The sequence below is a fragment of the Carcharhinus amblyrhynchos genome, chromosome 1 (genome assembly GCF_965287045.1).
Source record: "Carcharhinus amblyrhynchos chromosome 1, sCarAmb.v2.hapA, whole genome shotgun sequence".
In the NCBI taxonomy this organism is placed as follows: Eukaryota; Metazoa; Chordata; class Chondrichthyes; order Carcharhiniformes; family Carcharhinidae; genus Carcharhinus; species Carcharhinus amblyrhynchos.
The window spans coordinates 67298892-67326755 of NC_137324.1; the positions used below are offsets into that span (position 1 = coordinate 67298892).

General features: G+C 43.9%; 1 protein-coding gene across 1 annotated transcript in view; it reads left to right on the forward strand.

Moving 5' to 3' along the window:
- ndufaf2 (NADH:ubiquinone oxidoreductase complex assembly factor 2) overlaps positions 1–27864 on the forward strand; it is a 123221-nt gene that overhangs the window by 70900 nt on the left and 24457 nt on the right. Inside the window, exon 3 of the mRNA XM_080186374.1 lies at positions 27259–27299. Within this exon, the coding sequence (XP_080042500.1) occupies positions 27259–27299 (41 nt within the window). The remainder of the gene's footprint in view (positions 1–27258; positions 27300–27864) is intronic.

A 27864-nucleotide genomic window follows, 5' to 3' on the forward strand; every position in this document is an offset into this window, starting at 1 on the left:
ATTCAAGGCTTTGGGCCAAGTGCTGGCAAGTGGGATTAGGTAGGCAGCTCAGGGCATTTCATGCGTTGGTGCAGACTCGATGGACCGAAGAGCTGCTTCTACACCGTAGTATTCTGTGATTTGCGGGATTCGCACATACGTTGCTGCTGCCCGCACATCTCCCAGTGCTGGATATCCGATGCCGTTGGAACCACGCTAGAAACCGTGGGAACAGCAGGTGAGTTATTTTATTTTAATTTACATATCTTTTTAATGTGATTAGCGGGCCTGGGACTGAATTCTCTGGGCCGATAGCATCTTCCACCCTGCCAGGAGTATTTCACTCCAGCTGGATTCAGACTAGCTTCCCACTTTCAGGGAACTAGCAGGATGACCCTGCTGGAGTGAGGAGGGAGGCAATCGAGGCCTCCCCAGGGGGACACATGGCACGGGAGTGGTGCCCCCTGGGCATGGGCACCCTGGCAGTGCCAGCCAGTACGCCTGGCACTGCTGAAAGGGCAAAGTACCCATGCCCAGGGGGCACGGTGTTGCCCACTGGGCATGGAGCAGTGCCAAGAGAGCAGGGCCTAGGGGCAATTGATGGGAGTGGGGGTCCTGCTGCCACACTGCATAGGAATTAGTCAGGGTTGGAGGAGTCCAGTGATTGGAGGAGTTGAGAGGGGCGTGGAGTCAGGAGGGAGTGGGGGTCATCATTGGTGAGGGGGGGCTGGAGATTGGGGTGCTCTGGGAAGAGGGAGAGGTCGGGGCTGGCCTGCAAATGAAAGGCTGACAGTTCAGCTGGTTTCAGCCTCCCTGGTGGGAATAGCATGGCCACTGAAATTTAATGAGATTCACAATTGTGGCCTCTGCATTGCACAGAGTGTGGGAGATTCTAGTGTAAACTCCCACTGAAAAAATAATTGTGATTTATGCCAGTTTTCCCATGAATTCAGCACTTAGAACTTTTTTGGGAGAATTGTGGCCATAATGTCTAAATAGTTCTGTGAGTGTATTTTAACATTTTTTTTTACTTACTCTAGGTATCTTTGTTTTTAAGATTGTTTTGCTTTATCCTCCTGGTGTGGTAAGTAGTAGAAGCTCAAAAGCACAGTTTGTTGAGGAAATTCCCCGTTTTCTTAGGTTAATCAAGCCAGACTCTCAACTGACAATCAGACATACAGCAAAATATACGGGAATGCCAGATCACGATGTCACACGTTCACTATCCTCTCTTCCCTTACAGTCTCTGTAACTCAGCCAGACATGCATGTGAGCATTTACAGTCCCTCTAGGGGTCTAATAAATTTGCTTGATTTTCTTGGACCAATGGAGCAGAATCTCAAACTGAAGCCATCATAGAAGCATAATTAAGTTAAGGTAACAAATTTGCCCTCAAGGCTTATGATGCCTAGAATGACAATGGGCAACCAGCATCTATCTTACTTAGTTTCATTAATAATTTTAATTATCATCAAAGACTTCTTCTAAGAATCAGCACCCTTAACTGGTATCAAGAATTTTGGAATCTGTAAAGATTTAGATGAAGGTTGAAGTGAAACGCGAATGTCCAGTAAAACCCTGCAATAGTAATTGTCTGTTTTAGTAATCTCTTTTGTGTGGGTAGCACGGTGGCACAGTGGTTAGCACTGCTGCCTCACAGTACCAGGGACCCGGGTTCAATTCCAGCCTTAGGTAACTGTCTGCTTGGAGTCTGCACGTTCTACTCATCTCTGTATGGGTTTCCTCTAGGTGCTGCAGTTTCCTGCCACACTCCAGAGATGTGCAGGTTAGGTGGATGGCCATGCCAATTGCCCTTTAGTGTCAGGGAGACCAGCAGGGTAAATATGTGGGGTTACCAGGATAGGGCCTGGATGGGATTATTATAGATGCAGGCACAATGGGCTGACTGGCCTCCTTCTGCATTGTAGGTTCTATGATTCTATGTAACTTGCCTGAGCCATCAGCTTTATTAATTATCAGTTTTTGTGACACTTTTGCATAACTAAGGAAAGCATAGACCCTGTACATATGAGTCCTATATATTTGAAAAACTGCAAAGTCAAACTATATCAATAATCTTCTCCTAGATTTCCATTTAGACTTGCTTTGTTATCTGTGGTACAGTGGTTCATATCACTGCCTCACAGCACCAGAGACCTGGGTTCAATTCTGGCCTTGAGTAACTGTGGAGTTTGCACATTCTCCCCTTGTCTGCATGGGTTTCCTATGAGTGCTCTAGTTCCTCCCATGGTCCAAGGATGTGCAAGTTAGGTGGCTTGGCCATGCTGAATTGCCCCTTAGTGTCCCAAGAATCATAGGTTAGGGACATTCGCCATAGTAAATGCATTGGGTTGTGGGGAGGGGTGAAGGTGTGTCTGGGTGGGCTGCAGTAAGATGCTTTATCAGAGTCAATGAAGAGTCAATGGGCCGAATGGCTGTCTTCTATACTGTAATGATTGCAAGTGCCATGTTTCTCATTTCTGTTTGTAAAAAGCTTATATTTTCATACTTTCTTCAATAACCGTATAGTTTGTTCAGCATAGTTAAGTCCAAACTGCAATGATATAACAGCCCACATTTTAAACTGAGTTCTGACGCAAGGTCTGCTTTATAGGACACTCTCTTCTGAGAAAAGTAGCTTCTGCCTTTTTCTTTCCCTCGTGAATGAGTATCCAGTCATGGCCTCATGGCGTTTTTTTTTTAAGTCTCCCAGTTTTGCTGCCAGTATTATAATTCTGTATCCTCTTGAAGGAGGATCATGCGTTCTATTTCTACAGCTGTTTGAACAAGTAAGCAACTATTTTTCAGGGATCTAGTGATAATGAATAGTAATCTGGGAAAGTTTTTTTTTTGTTAGTGATATGTCCATTTTGAGTGTAAATCTTATGCATATAAAGGCATGCTCTAAATCATGGAAAATACAAGGATCGCATGTGGGAGTTGTTGATGTTGAATCCAAGCAATTTAAAACCCAAAACATAATAGTAGTCTTCCAGGCCCAGAATTTTTAAAGAGCAGCAGATTCCAAATTTCCAAGTATCAGAGGTGGACAGGAAAGAGGAAAATAGGGAGAGGATGACACTAAGATTGGTGGCATAGTGGACAGTGAAGAAAGTTATCTTCAGTTGCAGTGGGATCTTGATCAATTGGGCCAGAGGGCTGACAAATGGCAGATGGAGTTTAATTTAGACAAATGCAAGGTGATGCATTTTGGTAGATTGAACCAGGGCAGGGCTTACTCAGTTAATGGTAGGGCGTCAGGGAGAATTACAAAACGAAGAGTTCAAGGAGTACATATTCATAGCTCCTTGAAAGTGAGTCACAGGTGGACAGAGTAGTGAAGAAGGCATTCAGCATGTTTGGTTTCATTGATCAGAGCATTGAATACAGAAGTTGGAATGTCTTGTTGAAGTTGTACAAGACATTGGTAAAGCCACACTTGGAATACTGTGTGCAATTCTGGTCACCCTATTATAGAAAGGTTATTATTAAACTAGAAAGAGTGCAGAAAAGATTTACTAGGATGCTACCAGGACTTGGATTGAATTATAAGGAGAGGCTGGATAGACCGGGACTTTTTTCTCTGGAGCATAGGAGGCTGAGAGGTGACCTTATAGAGGTCTATAAAATAATGAGGGGCACAGATCAGCTAGAAGGTCAATATCTTTTCCCAAAGGTAGGGGAGTCTAAAACCAGAGGGTATAGGTTTAAGCTGAGACGGGAGAGATATAAAAGTGTTCAGAGGGGCAATTTTTTCACACGGGGGTAGTGATGTCTGGAACAAGCTGCCAAAGGTAATATTAGAGGTGGGTACAAATTTGTCCTTTTAAAAAGCATTTAGATAGTTACATGGGTACGATGGGTATAGAGGGATATGGGCCAAATGCGGGCAATTGGGATTAGCTTAGGGGTTTAAAAAAGGGCAGCATGGACAAGTTGGGCCGAAGGGCCTGTTTTCATGCTGTAAATCCCTATGACTGTAGGAGAAAGAAAAAGGGAAAATTTGGTTATTCACACCACCTTATTCATGGATGTCTTTTTGTTTGCAAGAATTCCACTTTGTGAATGTTGGGATTCTTACTTTTTTTGTCTTGCTTATGTGTATAGAACATAGAACATTACAGCGCAGAACAGGCCCTTCGGCCCACGATGTTGCGCCGACCAGCTTTATAAAAAAAAACAACACTAACCCACTAATCTAAACCAATCCCATTTCGTCCATAAACCTATCCACAGATCTCTTAAACGCCCCCAAACTAGGCGCATTTACAGCTGCAGCTGGCAGGGCATTCCATATAGGATATGGGTTCTTGTTTTTGTTGAAAACGGAGGACTCACTTTATATGTGGGAATTCTTACATTTTTGTGCAGGGGTACTAGCAATTTGTATATGATTAGATGGAGCTCACTTAACCTTTTGGCATGTGTCTATAGCCCTCCGCTTCAAAAGGTTGGACTTTCCTGCCCTGTGGCACTACGCATTTCCCATGAATCATCTGCTTTCAATATGTTGCACTGGAAGCAGAGGATGACAAGGTAAGGCCAGATTTTCACTGAGCCTTCCTGGCTCCATGGACTATTAAAAATCATGGACGGGACCCGAATGCAGGAGGCACTTGATCCATTTCCAGCACGTGCAATTTTTGTTGGTAGGGCAAGGTGTAATTCGCACAGCAAGGAAACCTAATTTTAGAAGGCCGTTGAACTCAGTGCTGAGCACAAACAAACTCCATTTTGACTGTTGCAAGAACCTTAATCCACAGTGTGGGAGTCATGGTTTGGTGGAGTAGATGCAAGTGTTTCCAAAGGGCAGATTAGATCTGTAAAATTGTCTTGACCTGAGGTTTTATACATACAATTATACACTTTATACAGGGTGGCACAGTGATGAGCACTGCTGCCTCACACTGCCAGGGACGCAGGTTCAATTCCACCTGGGGTCACTGTTTATGCAGAGTTTGCACTCTCTCTCCATATCTGCATGAGTTTCTTCCGGGTGCTCCGGTTTCCTCCCACAGTCCAAAGATATGCAAGTTGGGTTGATTGACCATGATAAATTGACCCTAGTGTCAGGGGGATTAGCAGGGTAAATGTTTGGAGTTGGGGAATAGGGTCTGGGTGTGATTGTGGTCAGTACAGACTTGATGGACCAAATGGCCTACTTCTGATCTCTAGGGATTCTATGATTCCCTTGCCCTTCTAAAAAAAAGGGCAGAAGCTGCTAGTGAGTATTTAAGAGCATGCTGCTGGACTATGTTGATTGAGAGGATAGGTTAGAAGAAAGAAGTGGCATCTATTTGTGCAGTTTCAATTGAAATCTTTGACATTTCTCGAAGGGCCATCATGAAGTCATTTATGATGCTTGGCTGAGTTTCAAGAGCTACAGTTCATATAAAGTACATCAACAGCACTACCCTCATCTACAGACCTGGTCACCTTCTCAAGAATAAAGAACAGTACAGCACAGGAATAGGCCTTTCAGTCCACCAAGTCTGTGCCACAGTTACCTCTCTAATCAAATACTTTCTTGCCCCTATATTGTCCATATCCCTCTATTCCCTGTCTATTATTGTATCTATCAGGATGCCTCTTGAACATTGTTATAGAATCTACGACCACCACCACCTCTGGCAGTGCATTCCAGGCATTCACCACCCTCTGATCTCTTTTGCATCTCTTTTAAACTCCCCCCCCACTCCCCATCTCACTTTCATCCTATGCTCCCCAGTAATTGACCCTTTGACCCTGGGAAAAAGATTCTGACTATCTGCTCTATTCAAGTCTGTCATAATCTTGTAAATCTCTATCAGGAACCCCCTTCATATCCTTTGATGCTCCAATGAAAACAAGCCAAGTTTGTTCAATCTTTCTTCATAGCCCATATCTTCCAAACCAGTCAACATTCTGATAAATCTCTTCTGCACCCTTTCCAACATATTAACATCATTCTGATAGTGTGGCAACCAGAATAGTACACAATACTCCAAATGTGGCCTAAACAAAGTCTTTTGCAGCTGCAAAATGATTTTCCAATTCCTATACCCAATGTCCCAACTGATGAAGGCCAGCATGCCTAATGCCTTCTTGACACCTTGTCTACCTGAGTTGCCACTCTCAGGGGTCTGAATGCTGACATCCCTCCGTATCCTAATATTTCTAAGGGCTTTTACATTTATTGTATACTTTGCTTCTGCAGTAGACCTTCCAAGTCATGTCACCTCACATTTGTCTGGGTTAAATTCCATCTGCCCCATTCATACACTACTTTGATATAAACAAACTTCTGTTTGGGCCTCACTGCTAAGCAAAGCCTTTGACAAGGTCCCACTTGAAGACTTGTAAAGAAGGTAAATGCACATGGGATACAGAGTAATTTAATAAAGTGGATTCAAAATTGGCTCAGTTGTAGGAGACAGAGGGTGATGACGGAAGGCTGCTTTAGTAACTGGAAACCAGTTCCAAGGGATCTATGCTGGGTCCCCTATTGGCCTTTTATATAAATGGCATAGATGACTATGTGGGGGTAGGATTAGTAAATTTGCTGATAGCATAAAGATTGGCTGAGTGGTGTACAGTGACATTTGAGTGTCTTGGGCCATAGGAAGATATAAATGGAATGGGTCAAATGAGTAGATAAGTGGAAAATGGAATTTAATTCTTTGGAAGGAGTAATTTGACAAGGAAGTATTTAATTAATGACATGAAGTTCTGAGGACTTGGGGTGTTTGTCAATTGATCTCCAAAGGCTGAAGGGCACCTTAGTGTGGTGATGAAAAAAGGCATATAGGACACTTGCTTTTATTAATTGAGGCACAGATTACAAAAGCAGGGGAGTCATATTGGAGTTGTGTAGAACTTTACTGAGGCCACAGCTGGAGTACTGTGTACAGTTCTGATTGTCACATTATCGGAAGAATATGATTGCACTGGAGAGGGTGCAGAGGAGATTCACCAGGATGTTGCCTGGGATGGAACATTTAAGTTATGAAAAGAGGTTTCAATAAGCTTGGTTTGTTTTCATTGAAGCAGAGAAGATTTAGCAGAATTGTACAAGATTGAGAGGCATGGACAGGAAGCAGCTGTTCCCCTTAGTTGAAGGATCAGTCACAAAGGGACAGAAGTTCAAGGTGAGGGGCAGGAGGTTTAGGGCGGAAGAGAGGAAAATCTTTTTTTTACCCGAAAGGTGGTGATCTGGAATATACTGCCTGGGAAGGCGGTGGAGGCTGGTTGCCTCACACCCTTTAAAAAGTACCTGGATGAGCACTTGGCACGTCATGACTTTCAAGGCTGTGGACCAAGTGCTAGTAAATAGGGTTAGGCCTTTCTCATGTTTCATGCAGACTCAATGGGCCAAAGGGCCTCTTCTGCCAGTCTGTAAATTTGGGAAGAGTTGGCTCTGAAGTTAATTAAGTTAAATTTGTTTGGAACTGTTTAAAATTAGTCATGCTGTGTATAGCCATTATCTGAGTTAAGTGTACTTTCCAATTTACTTTGTTGTTGTTTTATTTATTTCTAATAATCATTTATAATGTATAAAATATCCTGGGTATCATTCTCTGGTTTTCAAATCTTTTCTCACATCCTACCAAACTGCAAAACTACAGTTGAGTACAATAGTTTCAAGTTTCCCTTCTGGGACTTGTTGCAATTCTTCATTCACTATCTTCCTTAACAGGGGTAAGCCACTTTCTTGAACCAATTCATTCCTTGTCATGCACATACTCCTGTAAAGTTTATAGGTAAGAAGTTCCAGCGTTATTAGCCTAGCAACAATGAAGGAATGGGAATATATTTCTAAGTCAGAATGGTTTTTAAAGTAAAGTTCATTTATTTGACACAAGTACATTTACATTAACAATGCAATGAAATTGCTGATGGTGTATGAAACTTGCAGGCATTCCCATGTGCTTGCTGCCCTTGTATCTGAGTGGGTAAATGGGTCCTCTGTTTAATTTACATGGTCTTACTGAAATGTCAGCCTCAGTTATTAGCTCAAAAGCCCACATCGCTCTGACTCAAAGGTATGACTGCCACCACTGAGCCATAGCTGATATCATTTAGTGCTACAAATTATGTCAAATCAGCTTTGAAAAGCAAATTCTCCATGCTCCCTGTGCAAATTCTCTAATTGCAAGATGCACCTAGAATGCTGATGTCACCTTGCCTCTTCAGAGTAACAATTTGATTACAATGCGGTTTAATTTGAGTGCTCAATTTTATGATCATTATAGTGTATTCTGCACCAGTCCTCCCATTAAAGCTTGATGCAAAGCTCATACATACTAATAAGCATGCACATTAAAAAGTGAACAAAGAGTATTGAAGTCGAGAGGTATGCTGATGGGATGACCTACAGCAGCTTTTCATGTGAAGAATTTTAAAAATAATTTCAAAAGGACTCAATTTGACTCTTTCACCCATAAAAACACTTTTGCATTGAACTGCTTGTAGAAACAATGGTTATTCTTTCCACAAAGAAATATTTGAGTGTCCTGCTAATTTTTGTGACTAAAGCAGTTCAGACGGCACTGTTTTGCCAAAATGTGTGGCTTGGGTCACTCAGAATAAAGCATGCAGCAGATGTTCATAATAAATGTATTTTTTCAGTGCTTGAGATTCCATTGGAAGTATGAAATTTTGTTTTTTATGTGTGTGGCAGTTAATTCTATTTTCTTTTGACTAATACCAAATTATGTTAATTTTTTCTTTATCTTTTACTTTCTGTTTTTTTAATCCTCTTTCCTTTGCAATTTTTCTACAGTCTTATCATGGCCTTAATATAGAAAACTCCTGACTTTATTTTTTGTGCTTTCTTCCCGCATCCCTTCCCTAGAATTAGTCTAAAGCACATTCCCTAAATAGCATGAAAATGAAGAAAAACATATAAAGTATTTTATGAGGAAGCAAAATGAATCTGAACCACACACTTATATTTTCCATTTCTAAGTGTGAACATTTTAATAGCAAGTACTGATGTGGTAGATTTTGTATTCCTGCCGGTGTCCCCCTAATCAATTCTTGATCTTTGTCCTGGGAGATGTAGAGCTGAGATTAAGCATTTTTTAATTAGATTAAAAGACTTGTACTCACAGTATCTTTCCCAGAAAACAGCATGAAAGCTAAGAAAATATGGAAAACATTAAAACTGTTCATTCAATCAGATCTGTTCATTTTTAAGACCTTCAGCAATTATTTCTATTGTGAACTCTCTTCAATTCATTCAAGTCCCTGCAATAAGATTCTGCAAAATTTCTCTTTTCTTCCTGAGAATAGATGAAGCAAACTCCTTAGCAAAAACTCTTGGTGGGATTTTCCAGCCCCCTGCAGGAATCCTAATGCCCCCGCTGAATGAGACACTAGCCAAACATAAGAAAAGGCGACAGGCATCAAGGTAACGAGGATTCACTGACCACCCTGCCAGCCCCAATTGGGTTCCCACCCATAGTGGACAGCAGCCCAATTAATATGCAAACCCATCAATTGTAATACAATTAGCAGGTTTGCATATTAACCCATGAACCCAGGCACCCCTCCAGCAAGAATTGTGCTGTGTGGGCTTTGGTGCTGGTAATCAGCATGTACCTGGTTTGCTAGACCCCGATAGTCTAGTGGAGCACCATTAACCTCTCAGCTAAGAGGGACTGTCCTCGCTCCCACCACGCAAATGATGGGTCACCCCACCTCTCCCACACCACACACACATGAGGGTGGCTCAGCCACCTCCCCCCTCAAACCAGCTCAGTCAGTCCAACGTAAGCTCATTGCCAAACCACTCATTCCAATCTAGTAAACCTTCCCTGAACCGCTTTCAACAAATTTACTTCCACCCTTAAATAAGGTGACCAAAATTGCACACACTATTTGAGATGCCCTTAAGACTGAAGCATAACATTTTTTTCTTTTATATTCAATTTCCCTCATAGTAAAGGATAGTATTTCATTAGCCGCCTTGCTTACATGATGTATGTGCATTCTAACTTTCTGTGACTCGTACTAGAACATCTAAATCCCTCTGCACTTTGGAATTCTGCAGTTATTCTCCATTTAATTAATATTATGTTTTTCTTTTAATTCTTCCTGACAAAGTGAGCCACTTCAAATTTTTCCACTTTATACTCCATCTATCAGATTTCTGCCCGCTTAACCAATCTATGTCCATCTGCAAACTCCTTGTATCTTCTTCACAACATACTTTCCTACCTATCTTTGTATCATCTGCAAATTTAGCAACCACACCTTTGCTCCTCTCATCTAAGTCATTGATGTAAGTTGTAAGAAGTTCAGCCTCAGCATAGACCCCTTCAGGACTCCACTCATGACATACTTGTCAACCAGAAGAAAGACCCATTTATGCATACCCTCTGTTTTCTGCCAGCCAACCAAATCTTCTATCTGGGATAATATGTTACCCTACAACATGAGCTTTTGTTTTCTTCAATAGCTTCTGGTGTGGCACTTTAACAAATGTCTTTTGGAAATCCAAATAGAGTATGTCTACAGGCCCCCTTTATCCATAGCACGTTACTCCTTCAAAGAACACTATCAACTTAGTTAAACATAATTTCTTTCACACAATCATGCTGACCCCTCCTGATTACCTTGAGTTTTTTTAAAATGCCCAGCTATAACCTCCTTAATGATTGATTCTAACAATTTCCCCATGACAGACATCAGGCTACCTGGCCTACTGTTTCCTGTTTTCTACTTCCCTCCCTTGAATGAATATATTTGCTACTTTCCAGCCAGATGGAATCTTTTTAGAATCTAACAAATTTTGGAAAATTAACACCAACGCAACTGCTACCTCGTTAGCCACCTCTTTTAAGAACCTAGAATGAAGTCCTTCAGGATCCAGAGACTTGTCAGCCTACAGCTCTATCATTTTATTTAGTACCAGTTCATTAGCGATTGTAATTTCATCAAGTTTCTGCCTCCCTTCCAGTTCCTGATTTACAGCTACTATGGGAATTTTTTTTGCATCCTTGATAGTGAACACAGATTTGGTCATTTTATTCGTCATTATCTTATTACCAACTATTAACTCCCCATTGTCACATTCACTTTGTTTTTCCTTTTTAAATACTTGTAGGAACTCTTGTTATGCGCTTCTACATTTCTAGCTAGCTTCCTCTCAATACTGTTACTTTTTCCTGATTAACCTTGTAGTCTGTAAAAACCTCTGCTGTTCTTTATGCTCTGACTAATCATCTGTCCTGCCACTCAACTTCACTCAGTTATATCTTCTGTCATTGCATTTGATGCTTTACATCTGCCTTAGTTTTTAAAATTTGGTTCATTAATAGATTCAGTATCTAAATAACTAACTTCAGTTTGGTCAATTGCTCTTTCGATGTATCGCAGTCCATGATTAATTGATAATTGCCTCACACTAAATAGATAGTTTCCGTGAATGACCAATTGTCTACGAATTCTTGTCCCTTTACACTCACTAATTAGCATCCCTAAATCATGTACATTTTATGTTTATCTTGCTTTAAAAATAACACCTGCTAAATCCCATTGAATTCTATAAATTTCCTCTTGTAATCATTACTTGTACTTGTGGCTTAATACATTTTTTTCTCTTGCATGCCATGTGAACCTTGATGGCAAGGCCCAGCATTTGTTGTCATTCTAATGGCTCTTAAGAGGTTGATGGTGATCGACCTTCATAATCCACTAGCCAGAAAATTCCAGCCATTCGTGCCAGCGGGACATAAGAACATAAGAACATAAGAAATAGGAGCAGGAGTAAGCCATCTGGCCCTTCGAGCCTGCCCCGCCATTCAATAAGATCATGGCTGATCTGTCGTGGCTCAGTTCCACATTCCTGCCCTCTCCCCATAACCCTTAATCCCCTCTCTTATCAAAAACCCATCAACCCGCGTCTTAAAAATATTTAGCGAGGTAGCCTCCACCACTTCAACGGGCAGAGAATTCCAGAGATTCACCACCCTTTGAGTGAAGAAGTTCTTCCTCAACTCCGTTCTAAACCGCCCCCCCCTTTATCTTGAGGCTGTGCCCCCTAGTCCTACTGTCCTTTCTGAGCGGGAAGAGTCTCTCCACCTCTATCCTATCCATCCCATTCATCATCTTATATGTCTCAATGAGATCTCCCCTCATTCTTCTAAACTCTAACGAGTACAAGCCTAGTTTATTCAGCCTCTCCTCATAGCTCAACCCCCTCAACTCCGGCATCAGCCTAGTAAACCTCCTCTGCACTCCCTCCAAGGCCAAAATATCCTTGCGTAAGTACGGCGCCCAAAACTGCACACAGTACTCCAGCTGCGGCCTCACCAATGCCCTATATAGCCGCAGCAAGACCTCCCTACTTTTATATTCAATCCCCCTCGCTATGAAGGCCAGCATCCCATTAGCCTTCCTGACCACCTGCTGCACCTGCAAGCTGGGTTTTTGCGACTCATGCACAAGGACCCCGAGGTCCCTCTGCACCGTCACCTGCTGCAGTTTTTCTCCACGTAAGTAATAATCCTTCCTACCATTATTCCTACCAAAGTGGACCACCTTGCACTTGCCAACATTAAATTCCATTTGCCAGTTCCTGGCCCATTCGCCCAGCCTATCTAGATCCTTCTGCAGACTCTCCACACCCTCCGCACAATTTGCCTTTCCACCAATCTTGGTGTCATCAGCAAATTTCGACACCATACACTCGGTTCCCTCCTCCAGATCATCTATATAAATGGTAAATAGCTGAGGCCCCAGCACCGACCCCTGAGGCACTCAACTAGTCACCAACCGCCAATCCGAATAGCACCCATTGACCCCCACTCTCTGCCTCCTATTTGACAACCAGTCCTCTATCCACGCTAACACCCTACCCCCAACTCCAAGTCCCCTGACCTTCTGCAATAACCTCTTGTGAGGTACCTTGTCAAACGCCTTCTGAAAATCAAGACCACATCCACCGGCTCTCCTCTATCCACCGCCCTAGACACATCCTCATAGAACTCCAGTAAATTTGTCAGACACGACTTCCCCTTAATGAAACCGTGCTGCGTCTGCTCTATCAAGCAATTCCCCTCAAGATGCCTCGCTATTTCCTCCTTGATGACGGATTCTAACATTTTACCTACAACAGACGTTAAACTAACCGGCCTATAATTCCCCGCCTTTTGCCTGGCACCCTTCTTAAACAACGGCGTAACATTAGCCACTTTCCAATCTTCCGGCACTTCCCCGGAATCCAGCGACGTCTGGAAAATAACCACCAAGGCATCCACTATCACCTCCGCCATTTCTTTCAGAACCCTCGGATGCATTCCATCCGGTCCTAGGGACTTGTCCACAATCAGCCCCTCCAGTCTGTTGAGCACCACCTCTCTAGTAACAGTAATGTCATTGAGACCCTCCAGTCCTACCACCTTTCCATCTCTAACACCCGGCAAATTATTCACGTCGTCCTCCGTGAATACCAAAACAAAAAAGTTATTCAAGACCTTAGCCATATCCCCATCCCCTACCACTAAGTCCCCCTTCTCATCCTCTAAGGGTCCAACATTCACCCTAGCCAGCCTCTTCTTTTTATATACTTATAAAAACTCTTGCTATCCTTTTTTATATTAAGCGCTAGCCCAGCTTCATAGTTTATCCTACCCTTCTTTATCAATTTCTTTGTCAATCTTTGTTGACATTTAAACCTCTCCCAATCCTCTTCTCGCCCACTACTCTTAGCTACTCTAAACGCCTCCGCTTTTAATTTAACACTTTCCTTCACCTCCTTCGTTATCCACGGCTGATTACCTCTCCTCCTACGGTCCTTTTTGACCATCGGAATAAATTTCTGCTGAGCACCAAGAAAGATCTCCTTAAAGATCCTCCACTGCTCCTCAGCAGACCTACCTTCCAACGTGCTCCCCCAGTCCACATTCGCCAATTCCTCTCTCATCCTACCGTACTCCCCTCTGTTCAAACAAAGGACGCGTGTCCGGGAACCCACTTTGTCGTCCTCCATCTGCACCAGAAACTCCACCATACAATGATCACTCTCCCCAAGAGGATCCTTCACCGCAACGTCCCTGATTCTACCCGCCTCATTACATAACACCAGATCCAAGACAGCTCGCTCCCTTGTCGGCTCCAACAAACACTGTTCAAGGAAACTATCCCAGCAGCATTCCAAGAACTCCTCCTCGAGCCCACCGCGTCCAACATGGGCCGACCAATCAATATGCAGATTGAAATCCCCCATAATTACGGCCTTTTGGTCCCACCAACAGCACACGCCCTGCTGTAGATTTCACAACAGTGAGAGGTGCATTCAACAGAATAACTTTGACAAAGCTGAGACCAGAAGGTTCCACCACTGTCCAATAGCAAACTGCCTCACACCACCATGAAACATGCAGTGGATTGGGTGGAAAATGCGTCCCAGAAACAGCTTTCTAACAAAGACTGTCACTTTCCCAAAATGACCATGACAGTATTACTTATTCTCCCAAACTATACTTTAATTGATGGAACCACTGATCTCTAGCAGTGGAATCTAATGGCAACCCTCATTGAACTTAAAACGGGGTTCTTGCAGCAACCCCTCAATCTGTGACAAATACCTCTGGACTGGTAATGTCCTACAAAAATAACTATCTCCCACTGCTGCACTCCTGCCAGCATTTACTATTCATCCCTAATTGCCCTTGAAAACGTGGCAGAGAGCTGCCTTCTTGAACCACTGTAGCCCCTGTGCTGTAGATGCATGCACAATGGAAGGAATTCAGGATTTTGATAGTGAAGGAACAAGTGATACATTTCCAAGTCGAATGGTGAGTGACACAGAAGAAGTTTCCAGGTGTTGGTGTTCCATATGTCTGCAGTCCCTGTCCTTCTAGATGTTAGCAGTCAACGGTTTGAAGGTGCTGCCTGAGGAGCCTTGGTCAGTTCCTGCAGTGGCTAGTCCAGTTCAGTTTCTGACTAATAGCTGTTGAGGTGAGGAAATGTTTAGATTCTCTCTTGTTGTAGATGATCATTGTTTGGAACTTGTGTGGCTTGAATGTAATTTGCCACTTATCAGCCCGAATCTGGCTATTGTCACATCAGTGTCTGAGGAGTGATGATTTGGAGTTGGGGACCAAGTGTAGTGTGTCAAAATTCGCAGATGACACTAAGATGGGTGGCAGAGCAAAGTGTGCAGAAGATGCTGAAAGTCTGCAAAGGGATATAGATAGTCCAAGTGAGTGGGCAAGGGTCTGACAGATGTTGGTAAATGTGAGGTCATCCATTTTTGTAGGAATAACAGCAAAATGACCTATTACTTAAATGGTAAAAAGTTGCAGCATGCTGCTGTGCAGAGGGACCTGGGTGTCCTTGTGCAGGAATCTCAAGGAGTTGGTTTGCAGGTGCAGCAGGTAATTAAGAAGGAAAATGGATTTTTTGTCCTTCATTGCTAGAGGGATGGAGTTTAAAAGCAGCAAGATTATGTTGCAGCTGTATAAGGTGCTGGTGAGGCCACACCTGGAGTACTGTATACAGCTTTAGTCTCCTTACTTGAGAAAGGATATACTGGCACTGGAGGGGATGCAGAGGAGATCCATTAGGTTGATTTCAGAGTTGAGATGGTTGGCTTATGAGGAGAGACTGAGTAGACTGGGGCTATACTCATTGCAATTCAGAAGAATGAGGGGAGATCTTGTAGAAACATATAAGATTATGAAGGGAATAGATAAGATAGAAGCAGGGAAGTTGTTTCCACTGGCAGGTGAAATTAAAACTAGGGGGCATAGCCTCAAAATAAGGGGAAGCAGATTTAGGACTGAGTTGAGGAGGAATTTCTTCACACAGAGTTGTGAATCTGTGGAATTCCCTGCCCAGTGAAGCAGTTGAGGCTACCTCATTGAATATTTTTAAGGCAAGGATAGATACATTTTTGAACAGTAAAGGAATTAAGGGTTAAGACCATTTGGAAAGACTCAGTTTAATCCGGGATAGTCAGCATGGTTTCGTGAGGGGTAAGTCCTACCTCACAAATTTGATTGAATTCTTTGAGGAGGTAACTAAGTGTGTGGACGAAGGTAGAGCAGTTGATGTCATATACATGGATTTTAGTAAGGCGTTTGATAAGGTTCCCCATGGTAGGGTCATGAAGAACATAAGGAGGTGTGGGATAGAAGGAAATTTGGCCAATTGGATGATACAGTAACTGGCTGTATCATAGAAGACAGAGGGTGGAGGGAAAATTTTCAGACTGGAGGGCAGTTACCAGCAGTGTACCACAGGGGTCAGTGCTGGGTCCTCTGCTTTTTGTGATTTTTATCTATGACTTGGAAGAAGGGGCTGAAGGGTGGGTTAGTAAATTTGCTGACGACACCAAGATTGGTGGAGTAGTGGATGAGGTGGAGGGCTGTTGCAGGCTGCAAAGAGACATTGATAGGATGCAGAGCTGGGCTGAAAAGTGGCAGATGGAGTTTAACCCTGATAAGTGTGAGATGATTCATTTCGGTAGGACCAACTTGAATGTAGATTACAGGGTCAACAGCAAGGTTTGAAGGAATGTGGAGGAACAGTGAGATCTTGGGGTTCATATTCACAGATCTCTGAAAGGCAGCACGGTAGCACAGTGGTTAGCACTGCTGCTTCACAGCTCCAGGGTCCTGGGTTTGATTCCCGGCTCGGGTCGCTGTCCGTGTGGAGTTTGCACATTCTCCTCGTGTCTGCGTGGGTTTCCTCCAGGTGCTCTGGTTTCCTCGCACAGTCCAAAGATGTGCGGGTTAGGTTGATTGGCCATGCTAAGAAATTGCCCCTTAGTATCTAGGGATGCGTAGGTTAGAGGGATTAATTGGGATAAAATGTAGGGATATGGGGGTGGGGCCTGGGTGGGATTGTGTTCGGTGCAGACTTGATGGGCCGAAGGGCCTCTTTCTGCACTGTAGGGTTCTATGATTCTATAAAAAAAAAAGTTGCCACTCAAGTGGATAGAGCTGTGAAGAAGCCTTATAGTGCGTTAGCGTTTATTACCAGGGGATTTGAGTTTAAGAGCCGTGGGGTTATGCTGCAACTATACTGGACATTGTTGAGACCACATTTGGAATATTGTGTTCAGTTCTGGTCACCTCATTACAAGAAGGATGTGGAAGCATTGGAGAGAGTGCGGAGGAGATTTACCAGGATGCTGCCTGGTTTGGAGGGCAGGAAAGGTTGAGGGAGGTAGGGCTTTTCTCTTTGGAGCAGAGGAGGATGAGAGACGACGTAATAGAGGTTTATAAGATGATGAGAAAGATTGATAGTCTCTGCATGCCCACTCTATTTCCTCGGGTGGATGTAGCTGTTACTAGGGGGCATAACTAAGATTCATGGTGGGAGATATAGGACGGGTGTCCGAGGTAGATTCTTTACTCAGAGTGGTTGGGTGCGGAATAAACTGCCTTCTGTGATAATGGAGTCGGACACTTTAGGAACTTTCATTGGAGCACTCCAGAATTATAGGGAGGGGATAGCTTGATCTTGGGATTGGACATAGCTCGGCACAACATTGAGGGCTGAAGGGCCTGTACTGTACTGTAATGTTCCATGTTTCTATATGTTAATGATGAGCAGGCAGGTAAGTGGAACTGAGTCCACAAAAAGATCAGCCATGATCTTATTGAATGGCGGAGCAGGCTGAAGGGGCCAAATAGCCGACTCCTGCTCCTAGTTCTTATGAGTCACAAATGGTGCTGAATGCTGTGCAATCATTAATGAATATCCCTACTTCTGACATTATGGTAGAGGGAAGGTCATTGAGTAAGTAGCTGAAGATGGTTGAGCCGAGGACACTATCCTGAGGATATCTGCAGTGACGTTCTGGGGCTGAGATGATTGCCTTCCACCAAACACAACCATCTTCCTTTGTGCGAGCTCTGACTCCAACCAGCGTGGAGATTTTCCCCAGATTCCCATTGACTTCAATTTTCCTCAGGTTCCTTAATGTCATACTCTAAAAAATGCTGTCTTTTTGTCAAGGGCTGTTGCTATAACCTCACCTTGATGCAGCTCTGTTGTGCATCTTTGGCCCAAGACTGTAATAAGGTCAGGAGCTGAGTGAACCTGGTTTAACCAAACTGAGTATTACTGAACTGAAGATTTTTTTTTAAGTGTTGCTTTATTGCGCAGTCGATGATACTTTTCGTCACTTGCTGATAATTGCGAGTAGAAAGAAAGATGTAATTGGCCAGATTGGATTTTTGTGGACAGGATGGCCGAAATTCTCCTGTCCCACCCCCCCATGGGAATTGTAGTGTGTGGAATGGCATACCTTGCAAAGGTGCATTGAACATAAGAACATAAGAACATAAGAAATAGGAGCAGGAGTAGGCCATCCAGCCCTTCGAGCCTGCCCCGCCATTCAATAAGATCATGGCTGATCTGTCGCTGCTCAGTTCCACTTTCCCGCCCTCTCCCCATAACCCTTAATCCCCTCTCCTACCAAAAACCCATCAACCCGCGTCTTAAAAATATTTAGCGAGGCAGCCTCCACCACTTCAACGGGCAGAGAATTCCAGAGATTCACCACCCTTTGAGTGAAAAAGTTCCTCCTCAACTCCGTTCTAAACCGCCCCCCTTTTATCTTGAGGCTGTGCCCCCTAGTCCTATTGTCTTTTTTTGAGCGGGAAGAGTCTTTCCACCTCTATCCTATCCATCCCATTCATCATCTTATACGTCTCAATGAGATCTCCTCTCATTCTTCTAAACTCTAACGAGTACAAGCCCAGTTTATTCAGCCTCTCCTCATAGCTCAACCCCCTCAACTCCGGTATCAGCCTAGTAAACCTCCTCTGCACTCCCTCCAAGGCCAAAATATCTTTGCGCAGGTGCAGCGCCCAAAAATGCACACAGTACTCCAGTTGCGGCCTCACCAATGCCCTATACAGCTGCAGCAAGACCTCCCTACTTTTATATTCAATCCCCTTCGCTATGAAGGCCAGCATCCCATTCGCCTTCCTGACCACCTGCTGCACCTGCAAGCTGGGTTTTTGCGACTCATGCACAAGGACCCCGAGGTCCCTCTGCACCGTTGCCTGCTGCAGTTTTTCGCCTCGTAAGTAATAGTCCTTCCTACCATTTTTCCTACCAAAGTGGACCACCTCACACTTGCCAACATTAAATTCCATTTGCCATTTCCTGGCCCATTCGCCCAGCCTATCTAGATCCTTCTGCAGACTCTCCACACCCTCCGCACAATTTGCCGTTCCCCCAATCTTGGTGTCATCAGCAAATTTCGACACTCTACACTCGGTTCCCTCCTCCAGATCATCTATATAAATGGTAAAAAGCTGAGGCCCCAGCACCGACCCCTGGGGCACCCCACTAGTCACCATCCGCCAATCCGAATAGCACCCCCCACTCTCTGCCTCCTATTTGACAACCAATCTTCTATCCACGCTAACACCTTACCCTCAACTCCATGTCCCTCGACCTTCTGCAATAACCTCTTGTGAGGCACTTTGTCAAACGCTTTCTGAAAATCTAGAAAGACCACATCCACCGGCTCTCCTCTATCCACCGCCCTAGACACATCCTCATAGAACTCCAGTAAATTTGTCAGACACGACTTCCCTTTAATGAAACCGTGCTGCGTCTGCTCTATCGAGCAATTCCCTTCAAGATGCCTCGCAATTTCCTCCTTGATGACAGATTCTAACATTTTACCTACCACAGATGTTAAACTAACCGGCCTATAATTCCCCGCCTTTTGCCTGGCACCCTTCTTAAACAACGGCGTAACATTAGCCGTTTTCCAATCATCCGGCACTTCCCCGGAATCCAGCGACGTTTGGAAAATAACCACCAAGGCATCCACTATAACCTCTGCCATTTCTTTCAGAACCCTCGGATGCATTCCATCCGGTCCTGGGGACTTGTCCACAATCAGCCCCTCCAGTCTGTCGAGCACCGTCTTTCTAGTAACAGTAATGTCATTAAGACCCTCCAGTCCTACCACCTTTCTATCGCTAACACCCGGCAAATTATTCACGTCCTCCTTGGGCGCAATTTTCCGGTTTTGAGGCGAGCTAGGCTGATGAATCCTGCCCGAATAGTCCTGGGCAATTTTTCAGTGTTAGGTAGATGTCAGTGTTGTACTTGAATTGGAACAGCTTGGCTAGGAGTGGGGCTGCTTCTGGAGCGCAAGCCTTTAGTACTACTGCCAGGATATTGTCAAGGCCCGTGGCCTTTGCTGTATCCAGTGCCTTCAACCATTTGATTATATCACTTGAACTGAATCAAATTGGGTCAGGACCAGTATCTGTGATTCTGGGACCTTGGAAAGAAGCTGACATGGATTTGGCAGTAGTGTCTGAATATGTTTGCAGATGCTTCAGCCATTTCTTTGGCACGAAGTGGTGGGCTCCCTCATCGTAGTGGATGGGGATGTTTGTGGAGCTTCCTTCACCAATTGTTTGGTAAATTGTCTGCTATCATTTACAGCTGGATGTGGCTGGAAAGCAAAAATTTGATTTGATCTGTTGGTTATGTGATTGTTTAGCTGTATGGCAAACTACTTTTCCTGGAGCAGGAAATATAAGTGAGAGGCAAAATATTGGACTTGCACCTGTCTCGATATTGCCGGCCCCATTCTGCCAACAAAATCCTTAATTTCATAACTGTTAATCTTTATAAGCCTCAAATTTGGAACTTCTCAAATGCCTTTTAAAAATCCAAAAAGATTATTACATTCTCTGTGCTGTGCTTGGCAAACAATTTAGTTTCATTCTAAAGAATTCCGATATAATTAAATATAAGGCTCATGATGCTGGCTATAATTTATGTCTATACTGTCTTTGATGGCATCTTAAAAAATACACTGGAATTTTCTCAAACACTGATGTCACACTCATTGACATTGTAAATTAAAATCATGGAATGATTGCAGTACCCAAAACCTGTTCAGCATCAACAAAGCATAAGTTGGGAGTGTAATGGCATACTCTCCATTTGCCTGGATGAGTGCAGCTCCAACAACACGCAAGAAGCTTTACACATCCAGGACAAAGCAGCCCACTTGACAGTGCCTTCCAAACAAAGAAGGGCAAGGGTAGCAGATGCATAGGAACACTACCACTAAGTAGATCAGATAATTCTGAACTACTTTAAGGTTACATTCTCTATCAGCAGTCTTTAGTGTTGTAAGCCTGTTTGACTGAGGTGGCTTTGCTTCTGAGCTTCACCTCCCTTCACATAATGTCCACAAATAAGTACTTCCTGTAAGGAGTTACTAAATCATGGTTAATAATGGGAATTCAGGCTGCTTTTTGGTTTTGTCTCATCGCTGAAAGTTACTATGCATGGAGATGTGAGAATGAGGTTACATACACAAATACATGCATTTATACAGCACCTTCCATGACTTCAAGATACCTCAGAATTTTACAGCCAATTAAGAACTTTTTTTGAAGTGCAGTTGGTGCGAGAAGTTAGCAAAGCAAGAATGTCTATTATTTTCAACTTCGTATTCATCTGCATAGAACATATTATTTGCCTGTTCCGCTGGATATTAATGATACTATGGCATAGTTTGAAGAAAAACAGCACATTCTCCTAGTGTGCTGTGTACTAGTCCCCCTTCAACTGATAATACCAAATAAAACAAGTTAACTTGTAATTCACCTTGCTATTGTATACAGGACAATGCTGGTGCAGAATGGCCAACACTCCTGCATCCAAAACAGTCATTGTGTTAATAAAGGGGATTTCGCTGTGTGAAGCACTTTGACAATGTTAGAAAGTGCTATCTAAATCCATATAGTGTAACACTATTGCATCTTTAAGAAATGTATTTTTTTTTAATCGCGTTCTCTGCAGTTTGTAAGCAGTTCTTTTTATTGTGGCACCGCCTGACTCCTTAGATGCCTTTTATTGCTGCTTAAATTGTTTAAGAGGAGTTTTGTTTATTTTTACACTAGGTCTAATGCACTTTCTGGGAGTTTATGACCTTTTGAATTGTTAGGGGAAGAATGATTGACAGGTCAGGTGACAGGAGTTCTTTTCCTTTCAGTTTGATTCCGAGTCAGAGGCTGTCCTGGTTTTTAAGCTGCAGGCAGGTTTTGTCTCTCTCTCCCTTATTATAAATTCTGCTGGCTAGCTGGAAGCCTTCTTGCCTTCCTGGAGTGCAAATTCTGTTGTTGATAGTTTGCTAGCTAGTAACTGGAGGCAAGTATTGCCTCTGTTTCTTGCAGTGGTTTGCTGTCTAAAAGCTAGAGGCCACTCATGGCCTTATCTCTACCCCGAGGTCTGCTGGATGTTATAAAGCTGGGAAATTAGAATTTCAATTCTCCAACAAAAGAACAAAGAACAACCCAGCACGGGAAACAGGCCCTTCGGCCCAACGAGCCCGCGCCGCCGCATCACCCTACACCTATTCTACCCTGCATGTCTACGAATGGGACCCTACTCAGTCAGATTCAGGGAAGAAATAGTGTCAATTTGGTAAAAACCGATTAGCCTAAGAGCACATCTTTGGGGTGTGGGAGGAAACCGGAGCGCCCGGAGGAAACCCACGCAACCACAGGGAGAATGCGCAAACTCCCACAGACACAGGCCCAAATCCATGTATCTGCACAGCTAGCAGTGCTAGTCACTGAGCTGTTGTGGAGCCCGTCTATCGGTCCAGGATCAAGCACACACACCGACATGAAGTACTAGGCCACTCCTGGACTTCCAAGAGCAGCCCACGCACGACCCGCCGTGTGCATGCCCCGCGCTTGACACGAGGTGGACCTCCACCTGTGGAATAAAGACAAAACATATTAATCATACAGCCTGCCCTTCCGGTGTCTCCCGAGGTTTAACCTTATTTAATAGCCCCTACCATATCCCTCCATTCTCGTTTCACTCATGTGCCTATCTAACTGCATCTTAAACGAGTCCAACGTGCCTGCCTCCACCACCCTACTCGGTAGCGCATTCCAGACCCCCACAACTCTCTGTGTAAAGAACCTTCCTCTTACCTCCAAATTATACCTCCCCCCCCCTCACCCTTAAGTGATGACCTCTTGTGTTCGTACCCAGTCTAGGGAGCAGTCTCTCACTATTAACTCTATCTATTCCCTTCAGTATCTTATATACCTCTATCATGTCCCCTCTCAATCTCCTTCTTTCCAAGGAGAATAGCCCCAGTCTCTTCAGTCTCTCCTCGTAACCCAGTCCCCCCATGCCAGGCAACATCCTGGTAAACCTCCTCTGCACCCTTTCCAGAGACTCCACGTCCTTCCGGTAATAAGGTGACCAGAACTGGACGCAGTACTCCAAATGCGGTCTAACCAACGTTCTGTATAACTGAAGCATTAGACGGCAGCTTTTATACTCTAAGCCCCTTCCTATAAAGGCTAACATCCCATAAGCCTTCCTAACAACGTTCTCCACTTGTGACGCAACCTTCATGGATTTGTGGACCTGCACTCCCAGGTCTCTCTGTACGTCTATACTCCTAATCGGCCTACCTTTTATCACATAGCTCCTCTCTGCATTATTCCTTCCAAAATGCATCACCTCACATTTGTCAGGATTAAATGCCATCTGCCACCTATCTGCCCACTGCACCAACCTATCTATATCCTGTTGTATCACCTGACAATCCAGTTCTGTACCCGCCAACCCTGCCATCTTGGTGTCATCAGCAAACTTGCTGATCACACCACCTACTCCCTCTTCTAAGTCATTTATGTAGACTACAAAGAGGAGAGGTCCCAGTACCGAGCCCTGCGGCACACCACTGGTCACTGGCCTCCAGCCCGACAGGGTACCCTCCACAACTACCCTCTGTATCCTATTTCCCAACCAGTTCTCAATCCACCTAGCTACCTGGCCTCGTATCCCATGCGCCTTAACCTTTTCTACCAGCCTACCGTGAGGGACTTTGTCAAACGCCTTACTGAAATCCATATAGATGACATCAACGGCTCTCCCATCGTCAACCGTTTTTGTCACCTCCTCAAAGAATTCCACCAGATTCGTAAGGCAAGACCTCCCTCTAACAAAGCCATGTTGCGTATCCCTAATCAGATCGCAACGCTCCAAATGCTCATACATCCTACCCCTAAGTATTTTTTCCATTAACTTCCCTACCACCGACGTCAAACTCACCGGCCTGTAATTCCCAGGGTTATCCCTACTACCTTTTTTGAACAACGGGACCACATTTGCTACCCTCCAGTCTTCTGGGACCTCACCTGTGTCCAAAGAAGAGACAAAGATGTGCGCCAGAGGCCCAGCAATTTCATCTTTCGCCTCCCTAAGCAGCCTGGGATAAATACCATCAGGCCCCGGAGCTTTATCCGTCCTTACGCTACCTAAAAGCCCTAGCACTTCCTCTCTCGTAATAACTATATCCTGCAACTGCACCTCCGCTCCCTCCAAGAGACCGCACGATTCCGAACCCCTCTCCTTCGTGAATACCGACGCAAAGTATTCATTCAGGAGCTCCCCCATTCCCTCCGACTCAATACACAACTCTCCACTCTTGTCCCTAAGAGGACCAGTTTTCCCTCTAACTACTCTCTTGCCTCTAATATAGGAATAAAATGCCTTAGGATTATCCTTAATCCTACCGGCCAAAGCCATCTCATGCCCTCTCTTCACCCTTCTAATTCCCCTTTTTAGCTCCCTCCTACTCTCTCTATATTCCTCCAGCGCACACTCCGTACCCATTTGTTTTGACCTAACATACGCCTCCCTCTTCTTCCTAACCAAGTCTTCAATATCCCCCGTAATCCACGGCTCTCTAATCCTACCTTTCCCATCCTTTCGCTTAACCGGAACAAACCTCCCCTGCAACCATTTCATTTTGTCCCTAAAAGCCTCCCACTTGCCAACCGTGGACTTGCCAGCTAACAGTCCCTCCCAGTCAGTTTGCTGCAGCTCCCTCCTAATCCTGCCATAGCTCGCCTTTCCCCAGTTCAGTACACTCCCGCTTGGACGGCACTCGTCCCTTTCCATTTTTATCCTAAAGTAGACGGACTTGTGGTCACTGTTTGCCACATGTTCGCCTACCTCTACCTCACCCACCTGCCCTGGCTCGTTTCCCAACACTAAATCCAGTATAGCCCCTCCCCTAGTCGGGCAAGTTACATACTGTTCTAGCGACCCTTCCATAACACATTTCACAAACTCCTCTCCCTCCATACCCCCAGCTCTAGGCCCCCTCCAATTCACTCCGGGAAAATTAAAATCACCCACTACAACCACTCTATTCCTTCTGCACCTGTCCAAAATGCCCCTGCAAATTCCCTCCTCCACTGACTTTGGGCTGTTGGGTGGCCTATAGTACACCCCTAGCAGTGTGATCTCTCCCTTTTTATTCCTCAACTCCACCCACAGCGACTCAATCCCTATCTCTTCCATATCGCCCTCCCTCTGCACTACTGTGATGTTTTCCTTGACTAACAGTGCCACCCCTCCACCTCTCTTCAACCCTCCTCTGTCACACCTAAAACACCTGTACCCAGGAACATTCAGCTGCCAGTCCTGCCCTTCCCGTAACCACGTCTCCGTTACAGCCACCACATCCAACTGCCTCACAAACATCAAGGCCCTAAGCTCATCCGTTTTCCCTGCCACACTCCTAGCATTGAAACAGACACAGTTCAACCCACAAATGTCCCTCGGAACCACCTTCTCCCTTATAATTTTCCTTTCACCCGTCTCTCTCCCAGCCACCTCCCCACCCCCCCTCCCTATTAGTTTAAATCATTCCTGAACACCCCAGCTAACCTCCCTGCTAAGACACTAGTCCCCCTCCCGTTCAAATCCTCCCCACCCCTCCTGTACAGTTGCCCTTCTCTCCTAAACACCTCCCAGTGATCTACATAAGTAAACCCCTCTACCCTACACCAGTCCCTCAACCATGCATTCAACTGCATGATCTCGTCATTCTTAGCCCTGCTCGTACTGGGCAGCAACCCAGACAGTGCCACCCTAGAGGTCCTGCTCTTTAGTTTGGCCCCCAACTCCCTAAATTGCCTACGGACCTCTCCCCTACTCCTCCTTCCTATATCCCCCTCCCTTACATGTACTATGACCTCTGCCTGGGTCCCCTCCCCTTTCAAAATTCCCTCTACCCTTTCCATTATATCCTTTACCCCTGCTCCAGGGAGGCAGACCACCATCCTGGAGTCACGCCCTTGCCCACAGAACCTCCTATCAATCCCTCGGACCCTCCCATCCCCTACCACTATCACCTTACCAGCTCCCTTCCGTCCCTCTAAATCAGTCTCCCCTTCCTTCCTATTTTTCTGTGCCCCTGCCCAAGGATTGAGTTTCAGCATTCTTCTTATTTTCTGTGCTAAACCTGTGGCAGGTGTATGTTTATAAGGAGGTTTGTTGTATTGGAACAGTATTGAGCTGTTAAGGTTTATGCAGTATTATGGGGGTTTTGTTTGTAATTTGTAAAAGTTGTTGCGAATTTTCTTTCTATACGATAACTGTATTCTTAAATAAACTTGTTTGAAAAGAGCTTCCTAGTAGGTCATTTGAATCTAATCTGAAATTAAATCTGGCTACAGTAAGCATTCTTACTCTAGCCAGATTCAATTTGCAAAACTTATGGTCCAGACTGACTTCATAAAGGTCCAGCACCAAGTTCTCAGGGTAATTAGGGATAGGCAATAAAAAGAATGAATAATCTGTTTAAAAAATAGTTAACCATTAATTTTATAAGCCAAGCAGTATAAAGCTGGTATTAAAATGCATAGTGGCTACTGTACAGACTACTGTGTAGCTTTTTGAAGTAAAGATTCAATCCCAGCAAAAGGTAAAATTATTATAAATTGCTATTAGGCTGCAAGCATATTATATGACCTGGATATTAACAGTACTATTATAGTTACTCCTGATAATTAATTGCTTCAATTTTTAACTAGTCTTGTGTTGAAGTACAATTTAATATTTTATAACAAGCTTTTCAATACAGATAGGAATTAACTAAGTATTTTGTGAAACCTTTGATCTGTGCCCCCTCACCATTGACAAAAACTTAAATGGTCTGTTATGGTATGCACTTTAGGCTTGTACTTTGTTATGTTAGAGTAATAGATCTACTACAACACAAAATTGTTGTAAAAGAACATTAGACAAGACTTTTTTGAATTCAGAATACCAGGAATCTGAAAAAAGAATCAGTGGCAGAAATGTGCAACATTTCAATTAGCACTTGAAAGAGAAAAGTTAATGTTTTGAATGGACGTGGGCATCAGAATTTTGACGTTATCGTTTATTTATTTTCTAAATATATTGGGGAAATTTTGCAAGACACTTTATTTTTAGTAAATTTTGATTTTCTTGTGTTCTTAACAGCTTGGATACGAGGGCGCAGAAAGGACCCACCCACCATGGAAGTAAGTTTCAAGGACTTTTTTACTTTTTCCTTTAAAATGGTTACCAAACTATATGTTAAATGCCTTGCAAAAAAAAGTTACAATAAATTAACTTCAAATTAATAACATGATTATTACTCCTTGTCTAATAAAAGGGAGTTTGCTGCATATGGAGCACTACCTCTGTTGCTCAGAACTTATGACACATATTTTCATCAAACAAAAATGCAGCCTTCACTGTAAAAACTATAATCATGGCTCCAAAAGCACTGCTGGATTATATGTTAGTGTTTAATAAGGACTTTATTGCAAATAAACTGCTAGTAGCGTAATTCCTGGTGTAGTTTGATTTAAGTACCTTATTTGTACTTTGGAAAAAGTGCATGGATTGCTCTAACACGGGAAATAAGGCAATCACTCCCTCATGCATACGTTTTCCAGTGGGAAGAGTAGAGAATTATATCATTATTATTCTGCAGCAGTTGGCAGTCAGCAGTTAGCCAAGATGTAACAGATCAGCACAGGCTCAAAAGGTTGGCGGAATTTAAACTGCGCCCAGGCAGCTGGGTCAGAATTAAAATTTGAA